At 45.5% G+C, this 22,454-nt stretch overlaps 1 protein-coding gene across 3 annotated transcripts in view; it reads left to right on the top strand.

The window, feature by feature from the left end:
• PITPNC1 (phosphatidylinositol transfer protein cytoplasmic 1) overlaps positions 1 to 14,083 on the top strand; it is a 175,277-nt gene extending 161,194 nt beyond the window's left edge. For 2 of the 3 annotated variants that reach the window (XM_038757509.1, XM_038757508.1), the window contains exon 9: positions 8,806 to 14,083. In XM_038757509.1, the coding sequence (XP_038613437.1) occupies positions 8,806 to 9,122 (317 nt within the window). In that variant the 3' untranslated portion in view covers positions 9,123 to 14,083. Of the gene's footprint in view, positions 1 to 6,055; positions 6,175 to 8,805 lie in introns of all 3 variants that reach the window. The other variant, XM_038757510.1, reaches the window with a different exon arrangement.
• The last annotated feature ends 8,371 nt before the right edge of the window (positions 14,084 to 22,454 follow it).

Genomic DNA, 22,454 nt, shown 5'->3' with positions numbered 1-22,454 from the left:
AATAAATAGAGTAATAAATCGGTACAAACATAGATACAGGTGCAGTGGAGAGGGAAAGGAGGTAGGGCCAGGGGGATAGGGAGGACAGAACCTTCAAATGAAATAGAACGATCCCTTTGGCTCAGTAAATGCAAGACAGTCTGTCCTAGGCCACTTCAGAGGTGTAATTACCCACGATGAGAAAATGGAGAAGAAATTCCCCTTTAAAACTTCACCCTATCCCTTACTGAAAAGACAAGTGAAGCGCACTGAGGAGGCTATGTCTAAGCCCAGCTGGAAATTTGTCATTTTTAAATTAATTTTGAAAAAATTTAGCAAGTTGTGCATAGTCATAACACCTAAAGAAAAGCTTTAATCCATCCTATGGTAGGTAGCCCATCTTTGTGGTAACATTTTTATGAAACCTTTAAAAAACTAAAAAAACATTAAAAATGTTAGAAGGTCAGCTAATATCTTGAACTGTGAATAGGAATGAATACATTGAGGATTGGAGTTTCAGGGCTATTCTCTAACCAAATATACCATCTGGACGTTTCTAGTAAATTCCCTGAAGAACCTGGATTACTGTTCCATTTTCCTTTGCCCATCACTACCACTTTCCTCCCTCACCCATCTAAAAAGAGACCTCCAGATTCCAAGTGAAGGGGCATATATCAGATGAAATGAGTTAAAAAATAACTAATTACATCAAAATCCTAGCTGCTGTCCAAGACCCTGAAAGAACTAAGATCTCTTACTTACACCTAAATCATAAAGGGGAACCTCTCAGGAAAGACCCCTGAGTAAAACCAAATTCTGTGGTTTAAAGTGAAACCCAGAGTGTGCTGAATATGGGGTCTTTGAGCCACTGGGTAATTGTGTCTTTGGGGTCAGTTGGTCTGGTTCCACCCCAAAGGATTCTGGAAAAAGCTGGACATTAAAAGTCCCCCTAGTCTTCATTATCCCGTAGAATTTGGAAGTTGTTATATAGATGGAGGTAGAGAGACTGGCCAACTCTACTGAGATTGAGACAAGAGGAAAGGGATGGAATTTATCAGAAGACATTTAAGGATGTAGGCCTAAGGAAGAATTTTCTGACAGACTTGGGGCCCCCCAGAATCACCTGAGATGGAGAATATCCTTCCGTTTGTCACCGACTGTGTCTCCCAGCCCCCAGTGGTTCATCATCTTTTGCATCACTTTTCTGGAGGTGAGGGGAATGGGCTCCGTGGCTTTCTAAAGATCCCGTCCAGCCTGACTCTGTGTTGGAGGAAGCTCCTTTCATGTTATTGAACCTAGAAGGTAGAGTGTGTGAAGATAGTCCTGGACTAATGATTGTGCTATTTGTTTAACGATAATAATGGTACTTGTTAAGTGCTTACTATGTGCCAAGCACTGTTCTAAGTGCTGGAGCAGATATAACTCAATCATATCGGACTTAGTCCCTGTCCTACATGGGCCTCACAGTCTTAATCCCCATTTTACAGATGAGGTAACTGAGACACAGAGAAGTGAAATGACTTGCCCAGGGTCACACAGCAGACAAGTGGCAGAGTCAGGATTAGAACCCAGGTCCTTCAGACTCCCAGGCCTGTGCTCTAACCATGAAGCCATGCTGCTTCTCATGCCACGCTAAGTTAAGCCCATACTTTGTGCCAAGCACCGTCCTAAGTGCCGGGGTGGATCCAAGATATTCACATTGGACACAGTCCCTGTCCCACACGGACCTCCCAGTCTAAGGGTGCAGAAGGTGTTCTGCTAACTCCCTGCTTCATGGGATGTCGTGAGGATGAAATGAATGAAGCAATCAGTCGTATTTACAGAGCAGTTACTGTGTGCAGAGCACTGTACGAAGCGCTTGGGAAAGCACAAGCTAGCGTTATAACAGAGTTGGTAGACATGTTCCCTGTCCACAGGGAAAGGAAATAATTGATGTGAAAGTGCTTTGGGAAAAATGAAGGCGTTCGACAAATTCTAGGTATTATTATGAGTCTTATTAGTAGTAGTGGCAGTACTCAGCTAGTGGGGCTGAGAACCACCATCACAACTCCATGTGAATTAGGGGAACATCACCCCCAGATCAGCTGGCGAAACAGGTATTTAATCACTTTCATCCAGCCCTGTGCTGTGTTGAGTCTACTGAACTGAATTGGGCCCCAGTTCTCAGTTATCTTTTCTTAAGGGCTGCCTTAGGCTGACTGGATGGGGGTCAGCATTAACATTTTTTCCAAACCTAAAGAGTGTCAGCTGAATCTCTGAGGGCCACGTTGTGGGGCTATTAAAAGCCACTCTGAGACGTCAACTGCTAAGAAGAGTTTTTTTTTCTCTAGCTTATGTGGGGAAACTCTAAAGTAAACCCCCTGCTGAAGTTACACCTATTTGGATTCTAAAGGGAGTTTTAATTTACTTCCCAGACTTATGGATTAACATCATTCTTATTTCCCCTCAGGAGATTCCCCAGCCTCATGCTGTGGGGTAGAAGGCTAAGAAAGAATGATGTAGAACCAGAGCTTTTCTCCCCACGCATCGTCTTCTTGCCAGGATCTCGGAATCTGACTGTCACATAGCCATTTCCTTGAACGGGTCTTGTTCTCTTTATGCTCACTTAAGGGGTGTAACAATTTCCCCGTTGCTGGAGTTGAGTTGGTCTTTCAGAGACCCAGATTGGGCTTTATGCATAGTAATAGAAAGAACTTCGAAAGATAGACGTGTAGGTAAAAATAGGCAACCCAGTTTCATAAAGCAGAGCCTATGCCTAAAGAAATCCGACAGGATTTTGAGAGGAGGAACACAAAGATTGCCAGAAGGAGGCTGTAACTGGAGGCTTCTAGGAGGGTTTCGAGAAACTGAAGGTGACGTATCGGGATGATGAAAGGAAGAGGCGGCTGACGATTAAAAGTGATTCATTGACTGGGAAAATGAACCGAGAGAGAGCCTGATAGCAAAAGGTGCAGGTTCCAAGCCAAGAGAGGAGCCGTGCGACAGGAAGCACATGTTCCCATGGCTCAGTGACGTGGTGGAAGGTGGGATGATGGGGACAGAGTGGAGGTGAAGGAGATTTGGGAGTTTTAAGAGCATGGAGCTGCCCAGCTGAGCAAAACATTAAAATGGCAATTGTCTTCCTGTGGCTGGGGATGGCGCTCATTAGTGACTCTTGGCTTCCCCCATGTCGCAGGCACAGCTCATATTTGGACTGAGTAGCCAGAATGAAACCGGAATGGGGAAAATGTCTTTAGGAAGAACATGAGATGTGAAGACCAGTTTGACCAGATGCTTTAGTAAAAATACGCCTCTCCTGTTCAAACCCCCAGGGACTAAGGCCAGGCTGTAGGATGGAGGAAAACTCAGAGCAGCTTGTACCCATAATTTATATCCCTCTAGTGAGGCTCCCCGCCCCACGTTTGGTCACTGGAGCTTCCAGGCTAAACAAACACAAAGGAGCTTCCGTTTTCCAGAAACCTACTTACCTGATTTAAAGGACATTAAGATCCGTAGAGTGAACAGTGCAGATAATTGTACGTATGAGAGCTGGAAGATGAAGAATAACCCAGTGTTTTCTTGTTAAGGAGCATTGCAGTAATGCGGCATTGGTCACCTCCTCCTGGTCTGGCCTGCTGGCCCTCCAGGAAGGAAGTTGCCAGGTAGGGCGGCTGCTGCCCCTCGGGACAGTGGGAACCCACTTTCCCTGGCCGCTCCATCCGTCCCAGGGGGCTTCAAGGCGTTGGCTCTATCTCGAACTCTCCCCCCAGCTCACTATCCCCCATTGCCCGATCGCTTCCTTCATCCCACATCACCTTGAGCCCACATCACCCCCTTTAAACTGGGTGGCCCCACTGCCCAGCCCTGGGAGGAGAGGCAGGTGGAAATGCCCCAATATGATAATTGGCTATGACCTAGTTGAGATAGTCCTAAACTTAAATTTGCCCTTGTTTGGCCCTATCACTACTACTAGTATACTCAACAATAAAAAATCCTTCCTCAGTGACATAATAATAATAATAATAATAGCAATTGTGGTATTGTTAAGTGCTTACTAAGTGCAAGACACTATACTATGCACTGGGGTAGATTCAAGAAAATCGGGTTGGTGACAGACCCTATCCCACATGGGGCTCACAGTCTTAATGCCCATTTTACAGATGAGACAGCTGAGGCACAGAGAAGTTAAGTGACTTGCCCAAGGTCACCCAGCAGATAAGTGATGGATTTAGGATTAGAACCCAGGTCCTCCGACTCCTAGGCTCATGTTCTTTCCACTAGGCTTCACTGCTTCCCGTAGCTTCGGCTGTGTATTGCACGAGAAGGAAAAATTCAAAGAGTGGCTCCTTTGAGTTTAGTTCCCAAATAAGAATCTGATCAAGGAAGATTAGGGGGGGAATTGGGAGAAAATATTTCCTACGTCCAAGAACAAATGAGAGTCCCATCAAGGAGGATTTGGGGAAAGGTAGGAGAAAATATTTCCTAGATTAAAGTTGTTCTGTGTTTTTTTGTCTAAAAGTTTTACTTAAGTATGTACACTTGTGATGCATTTGTTTTCAAGTAATTATGCTTACTAGCAGTAAAAACAGTGAAGTGATTAACCCCTTTGATAGAATATGTTTTCAGTGGACTACTAACATGTATTTGACTTTATTGTAAAGCAATGTTTCTTGACTCTTTTCTTTTTTAACCAAACTCACTAACACAGAGCATGTGCCTTGCTTGGCCAGACTGCTTCTTGGCATCCTTGATACTTCCATTGCTTGTGGATCCCTTTCTGACTCCAGATTAATGGGAGGGAGGAATCCGTAGCCCTAATATTGTAGCTCAAGCTCAGAGATAGGCTGTTGTTTTATCTTGGCTGCTGCAAAAAACCAAAAACAAAACATAACGAAAAATCCACAGGAGTCAGGACCTATAGCCATCAATTTGTCGTTGCAATAGAGCAGTTCAGACATACAAGTCCAGACAAGTGTTCCCATCCCAGATGAAGAGAAGAGAGTCAAATGACCCCAGGCAAGATATAAAAAAGTGACAGAGCCACATGGTGCAGAAAATTCTCGAAGAAAAATTAAAGCAGTAAACAAATGCCCGCTCAAAAACTCCTCGACTCTAATTTGCATGCCGGGTGGCAGATTACTGTCATGTCTTCAGCCACCATCTGAGGTGTTAAGCAACTGTTCCGTCTGTCTCCATTGTAAAGGGCTCACGGAAAGCTGAAGACTCAAGTTGAGTTGGAAAAATCATATGAGCAAAAGAGGGAGGCCGATCTCGAAGAGGCCCTGGTAAACTCAGGGAACCAACAGACTGTGACTAGCTAGGTGACTCTTCTGCTTGAGCAGGAAATAAGTACCTTTTTTCTTAAGTGCTCGACTGAGGATTAAAGCATACCTGGCGCCCTGTAGACAGTGAAGTCCTTCCAGGGAATGAATTAGCATCATTTTCTACCTTAGCGATATTGACCTGCAAGTTGCTCTAATACCGGTCACCCTCAGACTCTTGAATTTGGCCTGCACCGCATAATGCTGCCTGCATTTCCAAACATGCATTTAAATATACTTATCTGACTCTCCGTGGGGCGAGGAAACCATTCAGTTCTCCTGACCTGTTCCCAGAAAGTTCTTTCCCGAAACATAAGCCACATCGTCTATAGCAATGAAAGTGTCATAATTTTTTTTCACTCATAAAGGGCACCGCTTTAAATCCTTTTTAAAGGTCGCTGAAAGGTAAGTTATAAAACAAGAAGATTTCTAACCTTCTACCCTTTAATTCACGGGATCTTCTAAAGGCATTTTAGAAGATCTCCGCCTATAATGATGCCTAATGCCAACACTTTCCATCAAGCTCACATCTCAGGAATATCCCTAAACAATTTCCACTCCTTCCTATTCTGAGACTCCCTCTGACTTAACCTTCTTGCACCACCTTTTTAGCTAGTTGACCTAACTTTATGACTTACCTTTCATAAAGTTAATGAGCTCCCTGCTTTATAAACCACTCTTTGACTTCTGTTAAGCTCACGTCTTTCTGTAGAAACCTCCTTTTTGAAAGTTTGCACTTGATAATGGAAGTTGCCAACGTCTTGACCTTTTTACAGATATGACTATGGATGATGTTCGAGAATACGAGAAAAATATGCATGAACAAACCAACATTAAAGTTTGCACTCAGCATTCATCTGCAGTGGATGAGATAGACAGCCATGCCAAAGCAAGTGTATGTAGATTTTTTGAACATCTTGCCCATCCGTCACTGAATGTGTCTTCGTGAGTCCCGAAGGACATCAGAAGGACTCATTTCCCAACCTTTCCCTGATAAAATGTCCAGAACGCTGTTGTTTTCTGGGAAGGAATGAACAGGATCAAGATTTGTCCATGCCATCGTTGGTTCGCAGACATTTTCATTGCTTGAAAGCCACTTGACTTGCTGGTTGTGTTGGTCGTAAAGCCAAGGACCGTAGAGAGTGGAAAAGCTTTCCTGGTATTGGGGAAGTGGCTTTGATCTGAGGTTGGGTGGGGTGGGGTTGGAGGTGGGCAGATGCATCCCGGACATGAAAGCAGCACTTCCCCTTGCTTTGAGAAGGTAATAGGTACCCTTTGAAAAGGGCAGAATGCAAGGGCCCCTAATTATAATTGCTGTTTTCCCCTGGGATTTTGTCATCGCTGTTTTCTTTCCAGCCAAGAGACATTATAGATGACTTTATATTATCTTTGCATGCGTGGGAGTGAATGTGAGATTGGACTGTTAAATAACACTAAGTGTGTGGACCTGGTTCTCTACCCCTTTTGGCATGCAGGGGTTAATCGTGGAGAAGACCAGGGTTTTTGCACTCTCCCCCTCCAGCCTCGACCATCCTTTTCTCCTTCCCCCCAAGCGTAAGGTTGTTGTCCCTTAGAGATCCTTTCCTCCTCCTCCTCAATGAAAATTTCACTTCCTTTTTAGAACCTCTCGACAATATTTCATTCTCCCTGTGAACCTGCCCTGGGAAAAAAAGTGCCAAGGACTGGCCGGGGGGTAGGGGGATGGGGGAAGAGAGAGAGAGAGACAGGGAAACAAGCACCCGTAGTGCTGAACTCCAAATAGAGTCAGAATGTCTAGGAGCAAGGAATACTGGGCCCAGCAGGTCAGGAGCTTAAAAAGCAGTAAAGCACACACTCTCCAGCTGCTATGGGTATTGAGAGATGCCAGAAGTTCATCGACTGGTTACGACTTGAGCCTTCTGTTAGTTTTTTTAGATTCTTTGGGGCTTCGGGCGATTTATGCCGTGGTGTTGTCTAGGCTTCTCGTGTTGGGCAAAATCAGAAGTCGTTCTGCAGCAAGGAGTTTCTGTGTGCTTACTGTAAATAACGCACCGAGCAAAGACCAGGCAGACTGCAGGGAAATTCAGTCCAGAAGCCATGAACGTGGCACGGATGAGATGACAGAAGGTCTTGCTTGTTTATGTAGCTTCGAAGCGCGGCCGAGAGACCGGGCTTGCGGATCTTGCAGTCTTCCTCGTTTTTCGATGAATCAGGCTAGTTTGAGTCAATTCTGTCCTCTGCTGGGCAAGGCCAGGACTAGCAAAGGGAGACGCTCAACCTCTCGTCCCAGGAATTTGGAGAGAGCAAAATTTACTTGACAAGAAAAACAAAATGGGATTTTCCATTTCCCTCCCAAGTTCTGTTTTGGCTATTAAGAGGCTGCTAGTAACCGGCCCTTCGACAGCATTTTTCTTGTAAAAATCTCCTGCCTATGGCATGAGGTAAGCGCTTAGTACAGTGCTCTGCACACGGTAAGCACTCAATAAATACGATTGAATGAATGAATGAATGAATGAGGCGTTGGGGTGATTGAGATGGGGAAGAACTGTTTCCCAAGTGACCGCGTTAGGATCGCCCCAGTTCATTTACATTCATCGGGCGAATAAAGTAGCTTCTGTCGTCCTTTGCTCCCACATTCATTTTCTCGGGCTCCCCGAGAATCAGTTTTGCTTCCCGGCCTTTCAAAGCATTAGCGGCTCCCCGTGTAGTTGCCCTGAGAGGTAGATCGATTAAAGCCCCAGTAGCTTCCTTCCTGGGACTAATCCCAAAGCATCTTCGAGCCACTTCGGAGACACGACCCGCTCCCTTGTGGGGGAAGAAAATGCTGGGATGATAAATCGTGAGCGATTGGCTTTGTTACCTTGAGGGGGAACATTCCCGTCTCAGTGAGCTGAGACAGACAAAGAGCTCCTTTCTCTGCCACTGGAAGCATCGTAAATCAAATTGCCTTCCTCTCTGAGAAGGAGAGCTAGCCTTGCGAAGGTGCATGTGTGTGCAAACACCTGGGCTGCGGTGTGTTCTCCTAATGGGTTCCTTGTTTAGGATGCAGAGATAACTCATTGAAATAACTCAATCCTGGGAAATTTGAAGTAGCTATCTTAGTTAACTCTCAGTTATCCATTACGGAATGATCCGCAGGCCTTTTTTATGCGTAGCCCTCCCTCCGACCTTGCCGCACACTCAATCCATGTAGTTGCTGTCTCCAGGCCTCACTGGTCCAAGCGTTCTCTCCCTTGTTGGCCTAGCCTCCTAGGCCTCAAAATGCCTCTGCTGTCCTTTGGAATTCCCAAGGATCTTCTGTTGCCCCCACACCGGTGCGCCCCTTCCCTACCTGAGAGTTGACTGCATTCTAGTTCCGGGACGTTTTGCCTGAGTGAGGGTTTCAACACTGGGCACCCGCCCAGAGTCTCTGCCCTCTGACTTAGCATCTGGGTGGGCCTCCAAAAATGAGAGTCTCTGGTTTTCATTTGGAACCAGGTGTAGCGATGCCTACTGCCTCCCCTTTAACAAACCAGCTGTCTGTCCTTCTCTTTTCCCCCCACCGAAGACATGACGATGGACGAAGTTCGGGAGTTTGAACGAGCAACTCAGGAAGCCACCAACAAGAAAATCGGAGTTTTCCCGCCTGCAATTTCTATCTCTAGCATCTCCCTGCTGCCTTCTTCAATCCGCAGTGCCCCTTCCAGCGCCCCGTCAACACCTCTCTCCACGGACGCCCCGGAATTCCTGACGGTCCCCAAAGATCGGCCCCGGAAAAAGTCTGCCCCAGAAACTCTCACTCTCCCAGACCCCGGGAAAAGATCTACCCTGAATTTACCCAGCGTGTGTTCTTCGGACAAGCATTGCCGGCCCAAACAGGAGTGATGCCATTCCACGAATCCCTGAGCAACTTGGTTCGTTCTCTGTCGGGGTTTTCATTTCTGTTTCTTAGAATTTTTCTGATCTAGGAAAGGACTGCCACGTTACTCAGACTCTTTCCTTCAGATCTCTAAATGGGTGTGTGCACGTGAGACAGTGTTTTCGTACGTAATCTGATTTCCAAAATAAGCCATGCGGCACAACTTGTTACATGTAAGCAAACCGTCTTGAGACTGGATTGTGCAAGACCAACTGAATCTTCCCTGTAGAAGTAGTAATAAACCATGATGTAAATCTAACTGCTGGCATTTAGTGAACTTAGCAGCGACTTCAGGGGTGAAGACGACCCTGGACCTTTTTGATGCCAGACTATGTCAAGTGGGCAGAAGCCCCTTTTTTCTCCCACTGAACTCGAACTTCTTATTAAAAAAAAGTTTCGTTCTCTCAGGTTTAACGTACCTAACAGTAAACCTTTGAACTGCTAACACCGATAAACTTGAACACCAACAGCAGTTATTCCGATTCGTATTTTCATTATTCTGACTCAGGATTTGGGGCCTAATTAACTCTTTAAATTTTTACGAAAAGAAAGTATCGGTGGACCGAGGCTCCAAGTGCAATTACGATACCTGATTTTAAGGCCATCGATATCCTATTTATATCTTGAAAATCATTTATAAAAGGATTCTACCCATTTCTATATGTCAATAGCTTCCCTCCACTCTCCTCCGTGGCCTCCCCTGTTACACGAACAAGCGGCAGCCACAGCTGGGGATTCATTTAAGGAACAGGAGGCCTGTCTGTGCCACACCTTTTCTTCCTGTAAGATTTCGTAGATTTGCCCATTGAAGACCTCAATACCCTTAATTAATTAGTGATTGGGTGTCACTGATTAACATGCCGGGACGGGTTTAGCAGAAGTGAAATACCGATGGGGGCGGGGAATGAGCATTGGGAGGGAATTGTGAAAAGAATTCCAGCCCCTCTGCCCTTTTGACTTTCGGTAAGAGCTACACTTCCTCTGCCAGCCCAGTTGTCTCAGCACTCTGGAGGGCCCAGCCATGAAACCGGATGAAGGGAAGAAATTTGTCTCCCTCCCTGACCCCCGGGGAGAGAAAAGGGAAGGAATACCATCCTTGTTCAAACATTAAAGACTAGACAGTCCTTAAGCCCTCCAGACTGTCAGCTCTGCATCTGTCTGTTTTATGGTACTTGTCAAGTGCTTACTACGGGTCAAACAATGTTCTAAGCGCTGGGGTAGGCACAGGTCAATTCGGTCGGACACAAGGAATGCCTACCGACTCTGGTATTTTCTACTCTCCCAAGTGCTTAGTTCAGTGCTCTGCACACAGTAAACAGTAAATACGAGAGCTCGATCGATTGGTCGGCTGTTTGACGGAAAAGAAATGGGACGGACAAACCTCTGACTAGTTTTCCCTCAATCTGAAAATGAAGATGAAACGGGACATCCTAAAGGCAGAGGTTGAAGGAAGAGAAGCTTTGCTGAGCAGAGAGGGGGAACAGAGAGCATTTCAAAGGCCCTTCTTGAATTACAGGAGGAGGAGGAGGAGGAGATGGTGGGATCTCGGAGTTTATCTTTAACTTTTGTAAAGAAAGAAAATGGAAGGAGATCGGGCCAAAGTTGACTGTTTTCATCAACCGATCAATCAACGGTGTTTATTGAGTGCTCACGGCATGCAGAAGACTGTCCCGCACTTGGGAGAGTACTGTAGAGCAAGTAGACACCATCCCTGCCCTCGAGGGGATTACAGTCCAGCAGATGTTCAGTCCCTCTACTTAATACAGCACCCAGCGCTTAGTACAATGCCTGGCACATAGTAAGCACTTGACAAATACCATAGTGATTATTGTTATTAATTATCTTCAGCCTCAAGATAGAGACTTGCCCTCCCGGGAATGCCAAGAGGAGAGAGAAGAAGGCCGTAGAGAGTGGCCTCCTCAGAATTTTAACCCCGTTCAGTTGTAAGCCCGGATGCGTCTCACTCACTGCCTGCCCGTTTCCCCTCGACTGTGCTACATCTAGTCTCCTAACATGCTGGGGGTCCTCGGGAGATAGAAGCCGGCCTCCCAGCCCTTCCAGAGGGCCGCTCTCAAGCAGATCAGAAACTCAGAGGGAGCGATGGGCGAAGTGTCGATCCAGATCTCAGGGAGTAAAACCTTTACAGAACAACAGCTAGTAAGTAGGTCCCTGTTTCTTCCTGACTGTGGAAGTATTCACTCGTGGAAAGCTTTAACTTGGAGGCCCCTTGGATTTCTGAAAGGCTCACACGGCGGGGTCTGGGACGTGGGTCAGGTTGGGACTGGGGTAGTTGGAGGCACAGAAAAAAACACTGTCAGACGGCACTGAAACGTGTATATTTGTTTGCAAGCTGAAACCAGGGTTGTGGGGGCGGGTGGGGGGTCGTTAATTCCTTGTAGACCAATCTGTGGGCTGTGGGTTTATGTCACGCATCTTGTCCTCATATGGATACTTGTACTTTCCACTCTCAGCAACCCCCACCTAACCTGACTCCCGATTGTAAAGTAGCTTTTGCCGTCCAGTTCACCAATTCTGTGTGCTTTAAGATGCTAAGGGTGATTTCTTTTTGAGCTACTTATCGTTTTTGTAGCCACTATAATTCCCTAGGTATCAAAGGCAAAACCACTCGGCGATAGTTTAGTCCTTTGGCCAACAAATTTTGTGTTCTGAAATGGTTTTCATTACCGTGTTTCTGTGTGTAGGGGCGTGATGGGTGCAGATTGAAGAGAAAAAGAAATGCAGATATTCTTTTAGCGGCTTTGAATGTATAATCGAGATATTTAGCAAAAGTGACATAAACAGCTTCAGTATTTTATTTACCCTTGTCTTCAAGTACGGGATATCATTGCCCACGCTCTGTACATGAATTTCTCATTGTGTGATATAGGACTGTGGGTGAGGCATGTATATAAAATGTGTCTGTAGCTCAAGAAGGTGCAAATGAAATTGTTGCATGGCAGAATCTTAGAAAGAAAGAAAACAATAGCAGTGGCTTGCATTAACCAAGCATGTCGTGGGGGACATATAATTTTTTAAGCCAGTGCCTCTGTATGCAATGCAGTAAACTTCAGCTCGGCTCACCAAAACTGTATCATATATGTAAATATATATTTATACATTATATATATATTTCATATATATATATATAATGTGCTGTGAGAAACCACCAGTTTGAAGTCACTGCTACCTGAATTAAAATAACACTATTTACAGTAATCATTAGTGTTTGCCCCATCTTCATCTTCGATACTGGTGGAAACCCTGCAAATTCTGTTCAGTTTCACTCTTTTTGGTGGCTTCACAACGAAGTATGCCTCCATGCTTTCTGTTGGCTGTAAGTACCTTGCATCCCTGCTTTTCCTCTGTTTTCCAGTTGAAAGAAGACCTTAATGTTTCCGCAGCAGCGTGCTCCGTGGAAAAAAATACAAAACCAAATGTCATTTCATTTTCTTTTATTTTGTCTGTGACGAGAGAGCTATTCTTTACCTATGTCTTGAGGAAAGAAAAGAAACTAAAGGCACGGTGGCCTGTAATGACGTTTCTGCCACCACTCTATCGTGGCCACCGGATGGTTTTATTATCATCAATCGTATTTACTGAGCGCTTACTATGTGCAGAGCACCGTACTAAGCGCTTGGGAAGTACAAATTGGCAACATTTTATTTGTAAATTAATCTAAATTTCTCCAGTTGGGGTTTGCATCTCTTTGTGGGGAAAGAGTCGTGGAATAGACTTAACTGGGATAGTCTACCTTTTTTATGGAAACTTAGCTCTTTACTAAGGAGGCACTTTTTTTGTTTAAGTTTAGCCCTGAACGTTAAAGCACCACAAAATGCCAAAAGGATTTCCCCAGCTTCCTCCCAAGGTGCTGCAGTAATTGGGTAGTGAACAATTGGGATGGACTGAGACCCTCCCGGAGGTAGAGTTATACATATTTTTTTTTTCCCACCTGAAAAAGTTACAGTGTTCGACGGCTCTTTTCCCATGCTTTGCACACCTTTTTCTTTAGAACCTCCTCAAGCCTCACGGCCAACAAGGTGGTGGGCTTGAGTGGGCATGTGACCGCAGTGAGACTGACAGAGAGATCTATCGGAAAACTCAGTGAATCAGGTTACTCAGTTTCCAAGGCTTAACCTTGTGCTATTCATTTTCATTGGAGTCCAGATTGGGTGAAGGAGAGGTGGTGGACCTTTGAAATTAACAAAAAAACAAAAAAAAAAACCTGTCCAGGGACGGAGGTTTAAACAGAACACTCCACAAAAGTTGACAAGGAAACCTTAGCCCCAACCCAAGTCCCGTGCTGAAGTAAACTCACCTCGCCAGCTCAGTGTGACGATGTTTCAAGTTCCTCTGTGCTTCGTCCCTCAAGTGACATGTTCCCATTTTAAAATACACAGGTCGTCTACTCTTTTTAGGGAATATAGTAAGTGCAATAAGAAAGGGAAAGTGAACATATCCAAAAAAGACTTTCTCGGATGGCATTATTAAACCAGGATTTTGTTGTCTAGGTTCAACGCTTGAGGCTCAACTAACGCACATGTTTTGCTTTCAGCTGAGAGTATGTTCGTTGAATTGTCAGTCTCTTTTAGGCTTTGTGTACCCCTGAAAACAGGTTGATTTTTATATATACCTGTGCCAGTTCCATGTAACTCCAAGAGTCATGTAATTTTGCGTGTTTACTTTTTGGGTTTGGATTTCTGATTGGTTCCATCAGTCACTGCCACTCTGCTGTTGCCCAGGGGCCGAGTTTTCAAATTGCCCCGGAGTTCCCTAATGCAAAGCAAGCAGATCCGATCTTGTTCACACGCGCCATCCTTCCCGATCCCTTCGTGGCTGTTTTGTGGTTTTTTTCCAGTTATTTATTATTGTGAATAACTCACTTTTTCTTACATTCAGTTGTAAATAAACTACCGAGCTGTCTTTGCAAGCGTGGCTCCTCTCTTCTTCAGCTGATCGGCGAGGCGGGGGCACTAGGGAAACCGGGGGCTCGGACTTGGGCCGGGGGCTCTTCCCCTTCCTCTTTCACCGTTTCATCCCAACGTACGCGGGGTCTGCGGGGTCCCGTCCTAATGATGGCGGTGGTCTCCGCTAAGTGCTTACTATGTGCCAAGCACTGTACTGAGCGCTGGGGTAGTTGCAAGATCATCAGAGTCCCACGTGAGGCCCACAACCTAAGTAGGAAGAAGGACAGGTACTACTAGATTTCTAGACTGCGAGCCCGTTGTTGTCTCTATATGTTGCCAAATTGTACTTTCCAAGCGCTTAGTCCAGTGCTCTGCACACAGTAAGCGCTCAATAAATACGATTGAATGGATGAATAACGTCAACGTTTCCTTTTAGCCATTTTTGCGATGATTGGAGTTTGGCAGTCAAACTTGAAATATAAGCTCTCCAGTAGAGAGTACTTACAAATCCGCCAGCCCTGCTTACGCACACCAATCTGAATTCACCCGTCGGGTCAGTCGATGGTATTTATTGAGTACTTACCGTGTGCAGAGCACTGGACTAAGCGCTTGGGAGAATACAACAGAGTTGGTAGACACATTTCCTGCCGACAAGGAGCTTACAGTGGTAGAGCTTACAGACGTTAATATAAAGAAACTACGGCGACGGACCTAAGTGCCCGTGGGGCTTGAGGGTGGGGTGACTATCAAGTGCTAAATATATGTATATATGCTTGTACATATTTATTTATTTATTTATTTATTTATTTATTTTGCTTGTACATATCTATTCTATTTATTTTATTTTGTTAGTATGTTTGGTTTTGTTCTCTGTCTCCCCCTTTTTAGACTGTGAGCCCACTGCTGGGTAGGGACTGTCTCTCTACGTTGCCAACTTGTACTTCCCAAGCGCTTAGTACAGTGCTCTGCACACAGTAAGCGCTCAATAAATACGATTGATTGATTGATTGATTGCTGAAAGGGGACAGATCATCTCCATGTTCTGAGAGAATCTTGGTCTGGGGAAGGATTCTCAGAGGCTGAGGCTCGTTAGCAATAAATACTTGGGATGGCTTTGGCACCCATCAGCACCATATTTATTCTGTAAATACGCAGGTTCTGGTTAGGGCAACAGGGGTATTTTTGTTTGTTTGTTTTATGGTATTTGTTAAGCGCTTACTGTGTGCCAGGCCCTGTACTAGGTGCTGAAGTGATTACAAGCTAATCCCCTCATCCCCCTCTCCATCCCCCCATCTTACCACCTTCCCTTCCCCACAGCACCTGTATATATGGATATATGTCTGTACATATTTATTACTCCATTTATTTTACTTGTACATATCTATTCTATTTATTTTATTTTGTTAGTATGTTTGGTTTTGTTCTCTGTCTCCCGCTTTTAGACTGTGAGCCCACTGTTGGGTAGGAACTGTCTCTATATGTTGCCAACTTGTACTTCCCAAGCGTAGTACAGTGTTCTGCACACAGTAAGCGCTCAATAAATGCGATTGATTGATTGATTGATTGACACAGTCCCTGACTCACATGGGGCTCACAGTCTTAATCCCCATTTTACAGATGCGTTAAATGAGGCCCAGAGAAGTGAAGTGACTTGCCTGTGGTCTCACAACAGACAGGTGGAGAATCTGGGATCAGACCCCACATCCTTCTGACTCGCAGGCGCATGGTCTTTTCAGTAGGAAAGACTGCTTTTCAAATTTTTTAGAGAAGCAGCGTGGCTCAGTGGAAAAAGCACGGGCTTTGGAGTCAGAGGTCATGGGTTCAAATCCCGGCTCCACCACTTGTCAGCTGTGTGACTTTGGGCAAGTCACTTAACTTCTCTGGGCCTCAGTTCCCTCTTCTGTAAAATGGGGATGAAGACTGTGAGCCCCACGTGGGACAACCTGATCACCTTGTAAATTCCCCAGCGCTTAGAACAGTGCTCTGCACATAGTAAGCGCTTAATAAATGCCATTTAAAAAAAAAAAAATCCCTGCAGAACTTGCCGTTTAGCATCCTCAGAGCATGACCGGAGTGTTGGGTAATTTTCCTCCTACTCCGTGTTTTCTCGCTGTCTGTGATTTCCTACTACAACTGTTTGTCCCAGGCGGTTCATTCGTAACTTGTAAGCACACCGGAGTCATCGACGACTCCCATTCCTTGAGCTCTCACTCATTCATTCATTCAATCGTATTTATTGAGCGCTTACTGTGTGCAGAGCACTGTACTAAGCGCTTGGGAAGTACAAGTTGGCAACATAGAGAGACGGTCCCTACCCAACAGCGGGCTCACAGTCTAGAAGTCTCACACTTTGCCCTCTAAACGCAGAGTAAGTTAAGACGGGCAGCTTTGCACTAACTTACTGATCATTTTCCAATCGGATCTTGACCTCAGACTGCAATCGCTGATTAAATCCTCCCTTCGGTCCTCTGAGAGGATCATTTAGCTAGGGCCCAGACGACTCTGGATTTTAACGGAGCACTGAAGAAGGACGCCGGGAATAAACGGTCCGTAATTAAGCGTCTGCATTTAATGCCAGAGCTGGCTGGGCTGGAGGAACTTTTGCTGAATAATTCCGGAGTGGAAGGGAGAATGATCTGAACATCAGCAGATGCTTTTAATTCGATTAACGTGGATCAGAACTAAGCACCTCATTACTCAGGGATGGATTAACAAATGGGTCAAAGCACAATGCTGCCTGCTACTACTGAGATCTCAGAGTCACTCCCATTCTCCCTTCCAGCCTTCTCGCAATAGGGGCCACGGATAATAATAATAATGATGGCATTTATTAAGCGCTTACTATGTGCAAAGCACTGCTCTAAGCGCTGGGGTAGATACAAGGTAAGTTGTCCCACATGGGGCTCACAGACTTAATCCCCATTTTCCAGATGAGGGAACTGAGGCCCAGAGAAGTGAAGTGACTTGCCCAAAGCCACACAGCTGACAAGTGGCGGAGCCGGGATTTGAACCCATGACCTCTGACGGATGAGAGAGTGTGGATGGCTCACTGCAAACCGGCACCCCTACTGCAAAACAACTCTGGTGCATGTACGACGTCATCCTCCCTTCTTAACGTGCAGTGTCCTCCCAAGTGACAAGGAGCCATAAAAGGTGTGTGGATAAAAGGTACAAATGGGCAAAAAAATCTCATCCAAAGACACTCAGGAACACAGACAGCCCCAACACTAGCGGTGCCATCTTTAAACGGGAGGACAACTCGGGTTTTTTTTTTTTCCTCAAAAGAGGATCTGAAGATGAAGATGCCCTTCCGGGATTTGGGAACAACAAGAATTTCCCGGCTCAGGCGCAACCGTAGTAAGGGCAGAGCATTTCACTTATACGGTTATAGTTTAACCTGAAGTTCCAGGAATGATTCGGATCTACTAGGAGAAGCAGCGTGGCTCAGTGGAAAGAGCCCGGGCTTTGGAGTCAGAGGTCATGGGTTCAAATCCTGGCTCCGCCAATGGTCAGCTGTGTGACTTTGGGCAAGTTGCTTAACTTCTCTGGGCCTCTGTTACCTCATCTGTAAAATGGGGATTAAGACTGTGAGCCCCCTGTGGGATGACCTGATCACCCTGTAACCTCCCCAGCGCTTAGAACAGTGCTTTGCACATAGTAAGCGCTTAATAAATGCCATTATGATTTATTTATTTATTTATTTATTTATTTATTTACTGCTCAAACAACAAGAGCCTTTAGCTGCCTGCAGAGCACGCCTGCGGAGCCACATGAGAAAAGCCCAAGAAATCCAGAAAGGAAAACGGGTCCTGTATGTTCCGTTATATGTTGCCAATTTGTACTTCCCAAGCGCTTAGTACAGTGCTCTGCACATAGTAAGCCCACTGTTGGGTAGGGACTGTCTCTATATGTTGCCAATTTGTACTTCCCAAGCGCTTAGTACAGTGCTCTGCACATAGTAAGCGCTCAATAAATATGATTGATGATGATAATGATGATAGTAAGCGCTCAATAAATATGATTGATGATGATGATGATGATAAGGAGCCCCGGATAGAGAGCTCACAGTCATGTGTTGATCTGGAACGTGGCTTTTTCCAAATCAATTCGAAGGGCCCGTTGATTTTCTCACAGTCACCCTTTTCTTATCGCTAATTAAATCATTTTGGCCTAGTGGAAAGGGGGAGTCGGGGGACCTGGGTTCTAATTCTGCTCCTGCCAAGTGTTTGCTGGGTGAACTTGGGCAAAGCACCTAACTTCCCTGTGCCTCAGTTACCTCATCTGTAAAATGGGGATTAAATCTTCCTTCCAATTTTAAGTTAGAGCCCCATTTGGGACAGGGGCTGTATCCAACCTGATAAACGTGTACCCTGCCCGGTGGGGGGCTGACACAATGCGATGCACACGGTAAGTGCTCAATGAATACGGTTGAATGAACTAGAAACAACTTCACACCCTCGGCTGGAAACTCATCGGGGCAATAGCTCCCACCGTGCCCATGTGGAGTGAGCGCCTAATATTAGAGGTAATAGCATTTATCGATCATCAGCTGGATGCAATGCAGTGTACAGAGTGCTTGGGAATTAATCAATCAATCAATCGCATTTATTGAGCGCTTACTGTGTGCAGAGCACTGTACTAAGCGCTTGGGAAGTACAAGCTGACAACATATAGAGACAGTCCCTACCCAACAGTGGGCTTTCACCCGTGGAGCTGACGGTCCGATGAAAGGGACAGCAGTAGAAAGCACCGTGGCTCAGTGAAAAGAGCCCGGGCTTTGGAGTCAGAGGGCATGGGTTCAAATCCCGGCCCCTCCAATTGTCAGCTGTGTGACTTTGGGTGAGTCAATTCACTTCTCTGGGCCTCATCTGTAAAATGGGGATGAAGACTGTGAGCCCCCCGTAGGACAACCTGATCACTGTGTAACCTCCCCAGCGCTTAGAACAGTGCTTTAAACATAGTAAGCGCTTAATAAATGCCATCATCATCATTATTATTAGAAATATTCACTCATTCATTCAATCGTATTTATTGAGCGCTTACTGTGTGCAGAGCACTGGACTAAGCGCTTGGGAAGTACAAGTTGGCAACACATAGAGACGGTCATCATCATCATCATCAATCGTATTTATTGAGCGCTTACTGTGTGCAGAGCACTGGACTAAGTGCTTGGGAAGTACAAGTTGGCAACATCTGGAGACAGTCTCTACCCAACAGTGGGCTCACAGTCTAAAAGGGGGAGACAGAACAAAACCAAACATACTAACAAAATAAAATAAATAGAATAGATATGTACAGGTTAAATAAATAAATAGAGTAATAAATATGTACAAACATATATACATAGGTACAGGTGCTGTGGGGAAGAGAAGGAGGTAAGATGGGGGGATGGAGAGGGGAACGAGGGGGAGAGGAAGGAAGGGGCGCAGTCTGGGAAGGCCTCCTGGAGGAGGTGAGCTCTCAGTAGGGCCTTGAAGGGAGGAAGAGAGCGAGCTTGGCGGATCCCTATGCAGCAGACAAATGGCAGCAAACCTTGTGACCCCCAGGCCCGTGCCCTATCAATCAATCACTCAATCAACCGTATTTATTGAGTGCTCACTGTGTGCAGAGCACCGTACTAAGCGCTTGGGAAGTACAAGTTGGCAACATATAGAGACGGTCCCTACCCAACAGTGGGCTCACGGTCTCAAAGGGGGAGACAGAGAACAAAACCAAACATACTAACAAAATAAAATACATAGAATAGATGTGTACAGGCAAAATAAATAAATAAATAAATAGAGTAATAAATACGTACAGACATATATCCATATATACAGGTGCTGTGGGGAAGGGAAGGAGGTAAGATGGGGGGATGGAGGGGGGGACGAGGGGGAGAGGAAGGAAGGGGCTCAGTGTGGGAAGGCCTCCTGGAGGAGGTGAGCTCTCAGCAGGGCCTTGAAGGGAGGAAGAGAGCGAGCTTGGCGGATCCCTATGCAGCAGACAAATGGCAGCAAACCTTGCGACTCCCAGGCCCGTGCCCTATCAATCAATCAATCAATCAATCAATCGTATTTATTGAGCGCTTACTGCGTGCAGAGCACTGTACTAAGCGCCTGGGAAGTACAAGTTGGCAACGTATAGAGACAGTCCCAACCCAACAGTGGGCTCACGGTCTAAAAGGGGGAGACAGAGAACATAACAAAACATATTAATTAAATAGAAGAAATATGTACAAGTTAAATAAATAACAGCAAGCGCTTAATAAATGCCATTACTATTATTAGAAATATTTACAAATAGGATAATTACCCCTCTCTGGAAACATTTTCCACCGCAAAGCATCCCCGCATCTGTAAAATGGGGATGAAGACTGTGAGCCCCCCGTGGGACAACCTGATCACCTTGTCACCTCCCCAGCGCTTCGAACAGTGCTTTGCACATAGTAAGCACTTAGTAAATGCCATCATCATTATTATTATTAGAACTATACATTCATTCATTCATTCAATCGTATTTGTTGAGCACTTACTGTGTGCAGAGCACTAGACTAAGCGCTTGGGAAGTACAAGTTGGCAACATATAGAGGCGGTCCCTACCCAACAACGGGCTCACAGTCTAGAAGGGGGAGACAGACAAAAAAACAAAACATTAACCAAATAAAATAAATAGAATAAATATGCACAAGTTAACTAAATCAATCATAGCAAGCACTTAATAAGTGCCATTACCATTATTAGAAATATTTACAAATAGGATAATTACCCCTCTCTGGAAACATTTTCCATCGCAAAGCATCCCCTCATCTGTAAAATGGGGATGAAGACTGTGAGCCCCCCGTGAGACAACCTGATCACCTTGTAACCTCCCCAGCGCTTAGAACAGTGCTTTGCACATAGTAAGTGCTTAATAAATGCCATCATTATTATTATTATTAGAACTATTCCTTCATTCATTCAATCGTATTTGTTGAGCGCTGACTGTGTGCAGAGCACTGTTCTAAGCGCTTGGGAGGTCCAAGTCGGCAACATCTAGAGACAGTCCCTACCCAACAGCGGGCTCACAGCCCAGAAGGGGGGACAGACAACGAAACCAAACACACTAACAAAATAAAATAAATAGAATAGATAGGTACAAGTCAATAGATATGTACAGTCGGTGCTCAATAAATAGGAACTGCACACAGTAAACGCTCAATAAATACGATTGATTGATTGATTGATTGTTGGGTAGGGACTGTCTCTCTATGTTGTCAACTTGTACTTCCCAAGCGCTTAGTCCAGTGCTCTGCACACAGTAAGCGCTCAATAAATACGATTGATTGATTGATTGAAAGGCCTCCAGGAGGCCTTCCCAGACTGAGCCCCTTCCTTCCTCTCCCCCTCGTCCCCCTCTCCATCTCCCCCATCTTACCTCCTTCCCTTCCCCACAGCACCTGTCTACATGGCTATATGTTTGTACATATTTATTACTCTATTTATTTATTTATTCATTCTACTTGTACCTATCTATTCTATTTATTTTATTTTGTTAGTATGTTTGGTTTTTGTTCTCTGTCTCCCCTTTCTAGCCTGTGAGCCCACTGTTGGGTAGGGACTGTCTCTATCTGTTGCCAATTTGTACTTCCCAAGCGCTTAGTCCAGTGCTCTGCACACAGTAAGCGCTCAATAAATATGATTGATTGATTGATTGATTGTACTTCCCAAGCGCTTAGTCCAATGCTTTGCACACAGTAAGCGCTCAATACATACGATTGATTGATTGATTGATTGTACTTCCCAAGCGCTTAGTCCAGTGCTCTGCACACAGTAAGCGCTCAATACATACGATTGATTGATTGATTGATTGAAAGGCCTTCAGGAGGCCTTCCCAGACCGAACCCCATCCTTCCTCTCCCCCTCATCCCCCTCTCCATCCCCCCATCTTACCTCCTTCCCTTCCCCACAGCACCTGTATATATGTTCGTACATATTTATTACTCTATTTTACTTGTACATATCTGTTCTATTTATTTTATTTTGTTAGTATGTTTGGTTTTCGTTCTCCGTCTCCCCCTCCTAGCCTGTGAGCCCACTGTTGGGCAGGGACTGTCTCTCTATGTTGCCAATTTGTACTCCCCTTTTAGACCGTGAGCCCCCTGTTGGGTAGGGACCGTCTCTCTATGTTGCCAATTTGTACTTCCCAAGCGCTTAGTCCAGTGCTCTGCACGTAGTAAGCGCTCAATAAATACGATCGATTGATTGACTGATTGAAAGGCAGAAACCCGGAGAAGCCGGCTTGTACTTGATCGGGGTCCTCCGGACCACTAGGGGGCGGCCCCGCCCCGCCCTTCTCCTCCTCTCCCCTCCCGGCGCTCTTCCCCGCCGGGCGCAGCTCTCGCGAGAGCGTGCGCGCGAGTGTGGCGCGGGGGGGGGC

This window comes from Tachyglossus aculeatus, chromosome 15, assembly GCF_015852505.1.
Source record: "Tachyglossus aculeatus isolate mTacAcu1 chromosome 15, mTacAcu1.pri, whole genome shotgun sequence".
NCBI classification, from domain to species: domain Eukaryota; kingdom Metazoa; phylum Chordata; class Mammalia; order Monotremata; family Tachyglossidae; genus Tachyglossus; species Tachyglossus aculeatus.
This window is presented reverse-complemented; position numbering and strand designations above follow the sequence as displayed.